Raw genomic sequence first — 13,064 nt, 5'->3', positions numbered from 1 at the left:
CAAAGGAATCACAGGGAAGCTGCATGCACTGGCAGAGGCCACAACATGTTAGGGGGTCCTGAAAGCCATCTAACCATCAGCTTGTTTTGGCATATGAAGTGTGTATTAATAATAATTAATAATATTGGCTAGCCTGGCAATTAATATATCACCTTCATGAAATGTTATCAGTGACAGGGCTCATCAAAGCATCCAAGATACATCAAGATTTTGGAGAAAGTTGAACAATGTGTTGGAGGTGGAGTAACTAATTTATGGTAGGTGGGGGTGATTTCAACATTGTGAAGGGTATAGTAGGGGTGGAGAAGGGGCTGGTGGAAAGGCTCATAATAGTTCAAAAATATTACATCATTCCATGCAATACATGTGGCTTGACAACAAAGTAGCTGATGGATACTATGCAAGGGCTAATTGTAAATGTATCCCAGGTACGTCATTTGGGGCCAGGGGTCGCAGGTGCGACCCTTGTGGTCTCCCTTTCTACCCCTAAAAAACATTTTTTTTAAAAAGATTTATTTTTTAAATGTAAGCTCCTGGGTTGTGATCAGGGCCATGTGGCTCTTTGTTTCTCAAGTGGCTGGCTTTCTTGTTCAGGCCTCTTTAAAAAAAAGAGGGTTCACAAGTGTAACACTTTCAGCAGTGACACGAAATAAGAAAGAATAGGAATACAAAATAATGTGTCTTTCTGGAATTCTATACAATAATTGCTAGACTCATTAAAGGTATATTTCAGGCACACTTCAGGGGTGAGTCACTGATTTAGCCTGTTCTGAAACACCTCAACTCAGCCTTTCATTTTTCAGAGGTCAATAAAGGAGTACTAACATAGGTTGGGTGATACTGCATGTATATTTGTTCTATATAAAGCACTTACCTGTAAGTGCTATATAATAACACATCATTATCATTTTCCCTTGGACGTCTGCTTGCACTCACAGTAATTTAGTAATATGGGCCTATACACACTGATATTAACGATACATATGGGGATCCATTCTTGTATGAAATGTATATCACATTATAGTGATATCGTAACCATATTTTTTGCAGTGTACCGAGGAACAATGCTAGGTGATGCCACTTCCTGTTTTGTCAAGAAGTGGAAGGTCCATCACTTCCTGTGATGTCACTTTGGGGTGGGGTCAAAGGACATGACTTCCTGTTATTTAATTAGAGGGCAAGGGTGGTGTGATGTCACTTCCGCTACCACTGGCATTTTGGTGAAATGACGTCCCTGATGTATCCTCTTGTTTACCAATTTACCAATAAAATAATGTACAAAAAAAAATGAACATTTAACTTCTGCTTTTCATTCGCAGTCAGATGGGCAACCAGGCTAATCTAACTCAATTTTGGCAGAGTGTTTTCAATATTTTGTTATCATTTAGCAACATAATTAGATAACATGGTTACAAGTGGTAGAATGTGCTTTCAATAATACTACTCATATGTCTAGTTTCACCTTTCTTTTATCTACAACCTCGCCATGCTCAATGTGTTCCAATGAATGTTCTACAATGCCATTTATAACCTCCTAGAGGTAGGGTACTGTAGTTAGCAACCTTTAATCATTTAGAGAAAGCCAAATAGAGCTACAAATAGCATGCAGATTCTACATGTTGGTGGTAGATCTCTTTCTTTGGCTGGGGCTTCCCTCTGGAACAGCTTCCCTGCCTCCCTTAAACTTGAGGAGAACCATCTCTGGTTCAGGAAGCACCTCAAAACCTTTCTCTTTGCTTCTGCCTTTTCTCCTCCTCGCCCCATGCTGACCTTCTGGCTGAAACTGAATCTGCACTGGTTACTTGGCCTCCCCCTGATCCTGGGCCCAGGACCCTCCCCCACCAGTCACACACCCCTTCGCTGCCTGCCTAGCAACCCCCGCACTTGGGGACTGTCTCTGTATCCCTACAGTTCCACTACCGGCACTTGACACCTGATGGCTGCACTCACCTCTGCACTTGCCACCTGGTGGACGTTACTTTTACTTATTGTTATTATTCTATTCCCATGTACTGCACTATCCCTTCCTCCTCCCCCTGCACTTTCACCCTTCCCCCTTCCCATGCACTTACGTGATTTGAATGACCCCTGGCCTAGTATGATCGTTGTCTGTCATCCCTTTGTTCCCCTTCCTTTGCCTCGTCACGCCTTGAAACACTTGTGTAGAGGCGCGTTATAAATGCCATATCATATCATATATCATATCAAAAGTAAACCACCCCCAGATTGCCACATGAGTGAAAAGCGGGGAAGATTGTGAGTTTCATAAAAATGGCAGGCCAGATTTTTCTCGTCTCTTTGTGATCGTAGAAGAGTTCATTCCAATGGGAGCAGAATTAAAGATACCTCACAACTGGATGTTGCCTCACACATTTCCAGCCTCTCTACAGAAACCAACAAGATCTAATCATAGTTCATTACCCTCACTCCAGGGCAAATTAATTAAAGGTGAACCCCTGATTACATGGTACATAATATTCTGGCTAATTAAAGCTGCTTATATTACCTGATCAAAGGGCTAGGTGTAGACCTGATTATCAACATTGAGTACCAGAAGTGCAAGTTCATGATAGCCAATTAGAGCCCCTGTAGCCAATCAATAGGGGGATTGTAAAGAAGGCACCGCCTGAGAGGTGTGTGCAGAGGGGAAGGATACATATTGAACAGAGAATGTCTTCCCAAGGACAATCGTGTGGGGCTACCTCCAGGTTGTGGCGTGTGGGAAGGAATTGTGCTACTGCTCCAGCATACCCCTTTACAGAGCCCTGTACATTCTCTATCTTGGTGAAACTGCAATGTGTATCCGAAGGCTCAGGCGGCTTTGTGAGGAATGTGCCAGGCCTCCAAGGCCTAGACTTCGGTGACAAATTGCAAGTGGTTGACCATGTGTTTGGCCATTATTTGAATCAGGAAGATAAATGATTGGGGCGCTATAAAGGTGCTACTGTTTATTTAAATCGGTTTGAACATGTTTGATCATGAGTTGTGGACCCTCATTATTGGTATGAATGTGCTTTTCACAATGTTGGGGGGAGCACATGGCTTGTACAGTGGTTTATAAGAGGCTCTGCATGCATACTGCCTAGCAATACTCCACATCCCGTCAATCTAAGAGAAGGTTCCCTGTCCATCAGACTGTGCGTTCCCCGTTTTCCTCCTCTAGGGGTCAAGGGCTCCAGGAGCTTTCAGACCTGTCCACGTGACCAGCTCGCGTAAGTCAGGGGGCCCACGTCCCTTTAGGCATTCTAGAGACTCCATCACTTCCAGGGAGTTGCCGATCCTCTGCCCAATGGGACAGTCCATCTCTGTGATGAGAGCTGCAGTGCTTATCCCCAGCTGGTTCCCGGTGGCAACCTGCAGCAACAAATAGAGAGAGTCAGTTGAGCTTCAAATTGCTGCTTCCCTGTCCCCCCTTTGTGGTACGATGTCAAAAGAGGATAACAAGTGTTAAACAGTAGAGAAAGTGTTGCAGTCTTGGAGAGGCCATTGGAACACCTCAGCATTCGGGAGCGGTCATGGGTGGTTACGGCTCGCAGACTGAGAATTTTTGCAAAGCGCCTTGGGGAGGACTCAGTGTAGTTACAAGGTTATTAGTCCTGCCCTCTCCCCACCCCCAATGCGAGGGGATCACCATTCACACCCCAGGGCTCCCTCCCTAAAGTATTTTTGTATGGGAACTGGGCTCTGAGAGTCTTGCAGGTACCCAATTTCCTGTAAAAACCCCAAACCAAAGAAGGCCACTGCAATGGAAAATAGTAAGGGAGTAATGCTCTTTTCTATTTCCATAGTGGTGACAGCTAGGGAGCATGAGCAGACAGACCAGAACAGCTGGCAGCACAGATAAGTTGGGAGCATGGGTTGCAGGGCTGGCTGGAGGAGGATGTGTTTCGCAGGGTGAGGGGAAGGGGTGTGGGCGAGCGGCAAATCTAAAAAATGGAAGACTTGCGGAAGATGTGCCAGAGGTCAGGAGAGAACGTGGGTATTAACAGTGGCTTCACAACTGTGCCCTCTATCTCTTGATTGGCGGGTGCCTCTACCCAAGGTGCGAATATTACATTAACTAATAATACTCCTGTGAAGTCCATCTGACCATGTTTTGATTGGCAGTGTTTGTCAGGACCTCCACCACTTACTCATGCCCCTTCATATTGGGAACTATTGGTGGCACAACAACATATTGCACTTAGTCCCATTCAGCCTGTGTGCAGATTTACTTCTACAAAAATACAGCATTAACCACTTGTTACATGTTTCCCTTCCAAGGTTTGTTATGATCCATTATGGTACTACCAAGCTCTGGTTCAGCTATATCCCATTTTGTTGAGGAAGCGGTTTATATCCCTCAGGAGCTCAATGTGACTCAAGCGCTGGTACTCTCGAAATTTGACTACTGTAACAGTCTCCTCCTGAATCTTCCTTCTTCCACTCTGTGACCCCCTCCAGCTTGCTTATCCAGAATAGGGCAGCGAGACTTATCCTTGGCCTTAACCCCAGGGTCGGCATCTCTCCTGCACTAAAGAGTCTTCACTGGCTCCCGGTTGCTACTCGGATTAAATTCAAATACCTCTGCATGCTGTCTGGGCCCAGGGACCACACTATCTTCAACTTTATATCACTAAAACTCTCCCTCTAGACCACTTTGCTTCTCTGGCACCAACTTTTTGTGTGTGAAGTGTTTTGCTAAACAGAGGGCAGGGGGTCGCTCACTTTCCTCTGCAGGCTCCATCCTTTGGAATAGCTACCCCCCCCGCACCTTGAGCAGGATCTTCTCAAACTCCGGAAGCTGCTTAATACTTTCCTCTTTTCCTCCTCCTACCCTCTGCTAATCCCACAGTTGCTGAATCGGTGTCCTTGGCACTTATGCATCCTGGGGCCTTGACCTCCCACACCAATTCTTCCCAGCTTCTGTCTATCCACAGCACTTTGCATCTGCACACCCTCCGCTCTGGAGGCTCACACTTACACCCCCTGCAGCCCAGGCCATGTAGCACTCAACAGTCTTAGCACTTCGCATATGGCTCACCTACGAGCTCAGACTCCCCAGCACTTACCCCCTCTCCCTCTTCTTTCTGCACTTGCACGTTCTGAATACTCACAAGGCATAGTAGGTTCGTCCCTCTCCCTCTTCCCCCTATGCTCTTAAGTATTCTGCTATAATGTAATTCCCACCCACGCTCCCTCGCTGCCCTGTGTGCGCTTTGAACCAGTATTGACTTATTGAATAAGTGCCTAACAAGCAAACAATAAATACAAATAAATAAATACATATGTATTTGTGCTATCATGGCGTCCAGAGAAAGACTAACGGGGCACTTCCCTTTGTCTATTCATCCCATTAAGTCTTTTACCACCAATTGGTAGGAGTGGGACAAAGTTGAAAGGTACAGTAGATGCTGTCTTTAGCTTTCCTGCATTCCCACATCTCCCGTATGTGTACCATTGATAAAAGCAATACTATCTCCTGCCCCAGGTTACACCGTAATTTGATCTTTAAAACCGAAACACGAGAAAAATAAATTCCAAAGAGCAGCAGGATCCTTGTTTAGTATCATATGAAGAGGAAAAATCAATCTAAGGTAAAAGCAACCTCATTAATATTTCTATTAACTAAGTAATTTTTGACTAGTTCTATCTTAACGAAAACAAGGATTTGCCAAGCATTTTACAGTTACAAAATCTGAAATTGTTCAACATTGATAAGTATGAGGGATGAGTTCATAGGCCTCTACTCACCAAGCTCTGTGCAAGTTCTCTGGCACTGTCGAGGGTCTTATAGAAAGCTGCGTCGCCATATTTCACATCCAGCACCAAGGCAGATGGGGACTCTGCAGCTTTCTTACACATCACTGAACCTGGGGACACCAGGAGACACAATGAAGGGGATAATATCACATTCATAGGCTGAAAACAGGGTTGCGGTGGGTGTGTTTCATGTGTCCAAATATATTTTCTCTATGTAGAGTAAACTTCCTGTGCCATGTGTGGGTAAGAAGGGGTGTAATCTTCTGTGTTGCGGCTTAATGTTTTTATCTGTAGGTAAGACTCATCTTGTATTGGTGTGGTAAGCATCCTGTGCCAAAATGTACTTTGTATTCTTCGATTAAACTCCCTGTGCCAGGATTGGTCTTGTATCCTATGGGAATGTGCATCACACCCATGTATATCTTGTATCCTCTGGTTAGCTTCCTTTGGCCAGATTCCTCTTGCATGTGTGGAGTTGGCTTCCTATGCCTAGATTTAGCATGTATAATTGGATTAAATTCTTTATGTCCAGACTTAACCTATATTTAAGAGACATGCCCCATGTACCCGTGGGCATCATATACCTTATGTTAAACCACTTTGCCCAGGATTATCTTATTCCTCTGTGGAAAATGCCCTGTTCCCAGATGTATTTAAATCATAGGAGATAAACGCCTTCATGTTTTCTATGTTGTCAACTTTTGTGCCCGGACTAATCTTCTAGCCAATGTTGAAAACTTCTGCAGCCAGACCTTTCTTGTTCCTGTGAGGTAAACTCCATGTACCTGGATACATTCATTGTGTATCCTATGGTTTAACCCACTCTGCCCAGATTCATAGTACACCTCTCATTGAAGCTCTGTACGCCATGATTCATTATGTATCTGCAAGTGAATGGGTTTTCTCATCAGTTGCTCTCCTAAACAGCGAGTCATGCAAAGGGACTACTTGGCAATAGCGCTGTATTAAGGAGACATAACTAGACTTTTCTGGCATACACTGACAGCAATCCCAAAATTAGAGAGATAGAGAAAGAGAGAGGTAGAGAGGTAGAGAGGGAGAGAGAAAGAGAGAGAGAGAGAGAGAGAGAGAGAGAAAGAGAGAAAGAAAGAAAGAGAGAGAGAGAGAGAGAAAGAGAGAAAGAAAGAAAGAGAGACAGAGAGAGAGAGAGAGAGAGAGAGAGACCTTGTGTTGCAGTTTAAAGCCCATCTGAAATACGAAGAGTGGGAACTTTTAGTTTGAAAATGTCCTTTAATTTTATTCAGAAGCAGGGATTTCCTTTTGTAGTCCCCGGCTTACGGACAGGCAAGCCATCACAAGCAAATTGATCATGGCATCTCATTTAAAGAAACTATGTCAACTGAGAGCAGAGACCATGTTTTTCAATTTGGATTTGGTAGGTGGAAGCCCGAACAGCGATGCCCAGATCAGGAGGTTGGAAATTGTAAAACGACATTTCCTTCCAGAAGGGTCCTTAAGTTCTACAAATAGTCTTGAAGGCAAACCTGAGGCAACAAGAAATCCAGCAAGGGATTTGTAACTTGAGAAGAATTATATATTTCAGATGAATGGATATGTCTGTCATTTTAGGATCAAGGGCTGTTCAGATCGGACAGTGCTGTGCGATAAGCAAAGAGACTGATAATGACGGAAGAATCATCCACCTTAGGAGCACCGAAATGCACTGTGAGTTTGGTAGCGACATCTTTTTCAGTCAACGTAAGGAACACCCAGAAAGTAGACAATCTTTCTGACATGCTAGGGGAGGAAAGAAGGCCAGGGATGCATATGTATTTCCAGAAAATCCCATTGATTATAAAGAGTGATCCTAGACAGACATATCTAGGCACCTGGAAACACTTTCTGCTGTATGGGTGCCACAGACATGTCCAATAAATAAAATAAATCCATATCTGGATGCCCCTACAATATATGTCTTGTGGACGATTTAATCCAAAACATCAGTATATAAGCCTAAAATATGACTGTACATGCAACATTAAATCAAAAAGCACAGATACTGGAAAACTGTCTGAGCTATAGGTAATTAAGTTACCCTTTAGTTACAATAAAATTGGTATCAGAAGTCTTTCTTTAGCTTCTCTCTGTTTCTAATTGCTCAGAGAACCATGAATACTATCCACGAATACTATCCACAAGTGGTAACAAGACCAGGTTGTGAGAGGAAAAATGAAGAGAATATGCAATACTGGTTTTAAGCTACTGAGGAAGACCCACAAATAGAATCAAAGCACTGAAATAGGTTAGGTTACATTGCCACAGTAATGTTCCCTGTTTTCAGTGTTTCTCAGTCACAAATGTAAACACCTAGTCATACCCTTACCCTATCACCCCTTTGCCACATGGCTTCTTAACATCTCCCTAAACAGAAAGGCAGGGCCTGGTGGTGCACCTTTTCTGTTTCAACCTCTTACCACTGAAACTCTCTCCGTCAGTCCCTTAAGAACATTCAAATGTTGGAAAATCATTCAATACTTGGATTGCTCCGTATTGATCACCCGTCATTTTGTTATGGCATCAATGGACCACCTTGGTGGCTATGTCATCTTTACAAACTCTGGAATAACTACACGAATAACTATAATAGAATGAGCTCTTCTGTACCCCAGAGGGGAGGTAAAGTGCCTTCTTACTTGTGATCAAAGGTATACTGTCCACTGTGGCTGTGATATCCCGCATGGAATAGAGAACCTTGTCAGCAGGAACCAGCTCTTCTGTCTGCCCCACAATACAGCAGCCAACCTTCTCCAGTATCTTCAGCATCTGTAGTAACAAATGGGCTTGTCAGGCTCTAATTCTTAATGTGGCAGAAGATAGGAAAGCTGACTATAGGAACCCCCACATCCAGTGGTCTCCCGTATCATGAGAGTCCAATTTAGCATGTAGACATCTGCAAGAGGAACATCTCAGTCACCCAAAACTCTATAGCTGTCACCCCAAAAACCATACACTACGACCCTATCAACAACTCTCTCACCCACTGCATCCTCGCCATCATAAAAACATTTCAGTCAACCCCAAACCAACATTTAGATGAACCCCCGAATCAACAATGCTCACTCCCCAAACCAAAATCCCTTCTACACCCAAATTATCTCCCTCACCCTCAAACCAACATCTTCCATTTGCCGGGAAACATGTCATCTAGGTGGGTGGGTGCCAATAATACACAAATCCAAACTCCAGATCTTCTGCCGAGATCTACCTCGCCCAAACAATTGTAAAATTACAGGAATGCAACTAGAAGCACATCCACTATTAAATGTCATAAGATAATGATGTGTTATTTATATAGCGCTTTCGCCAAAGCACTTTACACAGAACATATTTACATACAGTATCACCCAACCTAAGTTGGCACTCATTTATTGACCTCGGAGCACTCATTTATTGAACTCGGAAGGATGAAAGAGTGAGTTGGCCTTGCAGGGATTTGAACCTGCGACCTGCAGATCACACACAGATTGCAGCAGCAATCGCTCAACCCACTGAACTATCTTGCAGACATATTTGGTACACAAAGTCCATACCGGGATAGCAGCCTAGAATTAGGCTTGGACCCTCTAACAAGACAACCCACAAAGTACCTGACTTCATCACCAAATGATCTGCTGCTGCTAAATCGCTCTTGAGGCTTCCAATTCTTCAAACGTAAGTTAACTACAGGAGCAATGCTTAACATCCTTCACGTAAACGTTAATATGTGGCACTCAGTAAAACCATTCCATAGTGCTATAGGTGGGAACCGAAACCTCCTCAGTGACTACCTAATGTAACTGAAGCAATGATTTCTGAAACAAAAAATAGCTTGCCACACAGCTGGAGACTCTTCAAATAAAACAATCCCCAAATATGCGCACACAATATATCACAAAACCATCTTCACAAGCAAACAAACATTGTAATCCAACACCCAATGAAAACAACAAGCTGCCCCAGAATGGTGTTTAGTGGTTAAAAGATGCATTCCATTCCCCGACATCCTGCAGCACTAAGACCTTTGCAGCAGGCAATGCACCTTCTTCACAAGCTGAAGGACCACAGCTAAAGCTAGTAAAATCAACAAAGGGGATCAATCATACCTCATCGGGATAGTTCTCAATTTCTATGGTGGATGAAACAACCATTCTTCATTTTTAAGAGGCCCAAAACCCAATAGGAAATCGGGCAAGCCATGCCACTCGCTGCTGACACACTGGCAAAACCACCCAAAAGATGTCTATAATTATAATCGTTTTTTTATAACGTGCTCAATACGGAAGAGGTTTCTAAGGGCTGACCGGTTTCGAACCTGTGTTGCTCTGCATCGCCTTGCTTCCAAGTCGAGCGAGCTATACCATCGTGTTTAGGCCCAAGGAGCTCCAAATGTCCCCTTAAAACCAATCTTTAGTAAAGCATCCCTATATCCAAATCAAAGTAAACGTCCGTCCAAAACAACATGGATGATTGTCAGTCTGAACCAAACATGGGATATGAACTGCACGGACATTAGCATGTGATGATCTTCTGGGTTTTAACACATCACACATTGCCTACTGTATGGACACAAATGAATACACAGTATGGCAACTTGAATATTCACCATGTTTTAGTACACCTGACCCTGACCCTGTATAAATAATGCCAAACCATGTCAATGTAACGTTTTGCTCAGGTTCCTCCTGCATGTTGCAGCTAGAAGTGATTTGTTTTTTGTTATGCGGTGTACAAATAAACATAAAGTGATGTGTTGCTTTTTGTCCTTTAGAGGGGCCACCTCAAATGTGCCAAACACTGCATTGCAGCACATGCCATACCCTTCCCAGTATCTCTTCCTATCCCGCTTCGTTACCTGCTCTGGGCCTTGCGAGACGTTGAATCCTGGCACTGACTCCAGTTTATCCAGAGTTCCTCCTGTATGGCCCAATCCTCGACCACTAATCATTGGGACCTGAAAGAGATGGGGAGAGGGGTGTAGTAAAAGTAAACACCAATCATTTCATGCTTTATAACTGGAAGAGTGAAAATACAAAGGAGATGTCAAAGCAGAAACGAACATGAGACATGTTGCACGGCATGTCAGGCTGCAGATAGGGGTATATGAGGGTTGAATACACATCTCTCCAGTGGTTTGCTTTGATGTATGCTTGCCACACCTCTTTTACTGTCTACTCTGTATTGTGGTTCCCTTGCAATTGGTACTGATAGGTACATGCTGTGATGAATCCTGACCCCCAGCCTGAGATCTCCTCCCATTTGGCCAGGGGATGGCGGCAGCCGCTACCTGATTCTGACCCTGGGGGTGGTATTATGAGGGAGGGTCACATGGCAGGAGGTGGCTGTCAGGGAGATGTGGTGACCCCAGTAGGAGAAATGTGGTATTCTTCCCTTCCAAACGAAGCAGACCCTATAATTCCTAAATTCCTGATGACCTGTTGTCAATATACAAATCCCTCCAGTTGCAAAACCCTAAAAACCCTTTGTGATAGACGTTTTAGACAGAATACCATTTCCACCTCATATGTACATAACACACACATAACACCACAACACCTCCTCTCTCTGATGTTTTTGTGCTAACCAAAAATCCCAAACGAAATCACCTTAGAAGTTCTGTAAAACTCCTATGGACTCCAACTCTCATAAAACCTCAAGTACTGAGATGAGGAAGAGGAAGAAGGTGTTACTATGGATCACAATTAAAACTAAACTGGATATGCAGGCTAGTTGTTGTAATGAGACCCAACTGCGCAGGACATTCAAAAATTGTGTCCGCATTTGCAAGAGACAGAGAAGCCGAACGGGAGAAGGAAGTAGAACCATGGGAGAAGGCAGAAGCATGGGAACAGTGCCTGCTGGTGATAACTACTTACTGAAGTGGTGCAAGGCCAAAGAAGACACAGCAGGCACCGTAAAAGGACTGCTGGGGAACCAGCAGCAACGGCTACCAGCAGTGCGGTCGAGTCCAGAAACAGCAGGTTTATCGGCAGACAAATGTGGAGCCAGCAGAAGAGCGGAGGGAAGGTCTGCAGAACAGAGAAAGCCATCCCAAGGTGAAAGCTTCACCACAGCAACGTGCCATTGGTCAGAGGTATTGCCAGACACCGGTGAGTCTGCCCAGAGAAGTTGGGTACCCTGGGGCATACCGGCAGCCATGTGAGCCATTAAGAACCTATTTTGAATACCGACCAAGTAGAAAACAAAGACAAAATGTGCCCAAATCCTCATGTATTTATTTTATTTATTTATTTATTACATTTGTTATACACCCAGACCCAGAGGTATCACGGCATAGTTACAGACAGTGGGAAATTACAATCTTTAAAGTATACATGAAAAACATAATGAAACAAAAATGAGGTATCAAGCACTGAATATACATTTGGTAGGTAGGTCTGGTTAGGATGTTGGTCTGCATACCTGTGTTAGGGTGGAGGCCCTGTTAAAATTGGTTGAATAACCAAGTTCTAAGTGATTTTTTGAATTGTGCGAAGGATGTTTCGTTTTTAATGTTGTTAGGTAGGGTATTACAATGTCTGGGAGCAAGGACTTTGAAGCTACTGCCCCCTGCTTTCGCTCTTTTGTATCGTTGGATTTCGAGTTGTAGGTCATCTTTCGATCTGAGGAGTCTGGTTTGAGTTCTTTTCATGACTGTCTTGATTAGGTATTTGGGGGCTTTGTTGGTGATGCATTTCTGTGTAATGCTTAGGGTTTTGAATAGTATCCTAGCTTTGATAGGCAGCCAATGGTTGTCTCTCCTGATGTTGGAGATGTGTTCAGACTTTGTTCTGCATGAGTTGGAGTTTGGATATGTTGAACGTTGGATGTACCTAGGAAGAGGACATTGCAATAGTCGAGCTTGGATAGTATTGGCGCTCTTGCTAGTGTGACGCAGTTGTTGGGTGTTAGGAATTTGCGACCAAAGGAGATGAGTTTGGCAGTGTAAGAGGCAGACGAGGACAGGGTGTTGACTTGTTTTGACATGGTAAAGGTGGCGTCGAAGTAAACACTGAGTATCTTGACTTGTTTTAGGACTGGGATCATGGTGCCATCGATGGTGAATGAGGTGTATGCGGCTGTAGAGAGTCAATTTTGGAGGCTGAGCCTGATATGAGTAGCTCTGTTTTATCGTCGTGGAGACATAAGCTATTATTGGCCATCCAGTTTTCGATTAATGACGAGTCTTGCTCATGGTTGCCTGGTAGTGGAATGAGGATCTGGGTGTCATCAGCAAAGTTAGTGTAGATGACACCATGGCATCCAGTGCTTCAAATAGCAGCTTGGTGTACGCGTTGTACAACGTGGGGGAGAGGCATGAGCCT

The 13,064-nt window shown here is 44.0% G+C and overlaps 1 protein-coding gene across 6 annotated transcripts in view; it reads right to left on the bottom strand.

The window, feature by feature from the left end:
- TYMP (thymidine phosphorylase) overlaps positions 1–13,064 on the bottom strand; it is a 490,120-nt gene that overhangs the window by 38,658 nt on the left and 438,398 nt on the right. For all 6 annotated transcript variants that reach the window (XM_069629487.1, XM_069629484.1, XM_069629482.1 and 3 more), the window contains 4 exons: positions 10,595–10,693; positions 8,397–8,526; positions 5,734–5,852; positions 3,192–3,354 (listed from right to left, as the gene is read on the bottom strand). In XM_069629487.1, coding sequence (XP_069485588.1) covers positions 3,192–3,354; positions 5,734–5,852; positions 8,397–8,526; positions 10,595–10,693 — 511 coding nt within the window. The remainder of the gene's footprint in view (positions 1–3,191; positions 3,355–5,733; positions 5,853–8,396; positions 8,527–10,594; positions 10,694–13,064) is intronic.

This window comes from Ambystoma mexicanum, chromosome 12, assembly GCF_040938575.1.
Source record: "Ambystoma mexicanum isolate Mex_15411 chromosome 12, UKY_AmexF1_1, whole genome shotgun sequence".
Taxonomy (NCBI): domain Eukaryota; kingdom Metazoa; phylum Chordata; class Amphibia; order Caudata; family Ambystomatidae; genus Ambystoma; species Ambystoma mexicanum.
Note: the sequence above shows the minus strand (reverse complement) of the source record. Positions and strands in the feature narration are given on the sequence as shown.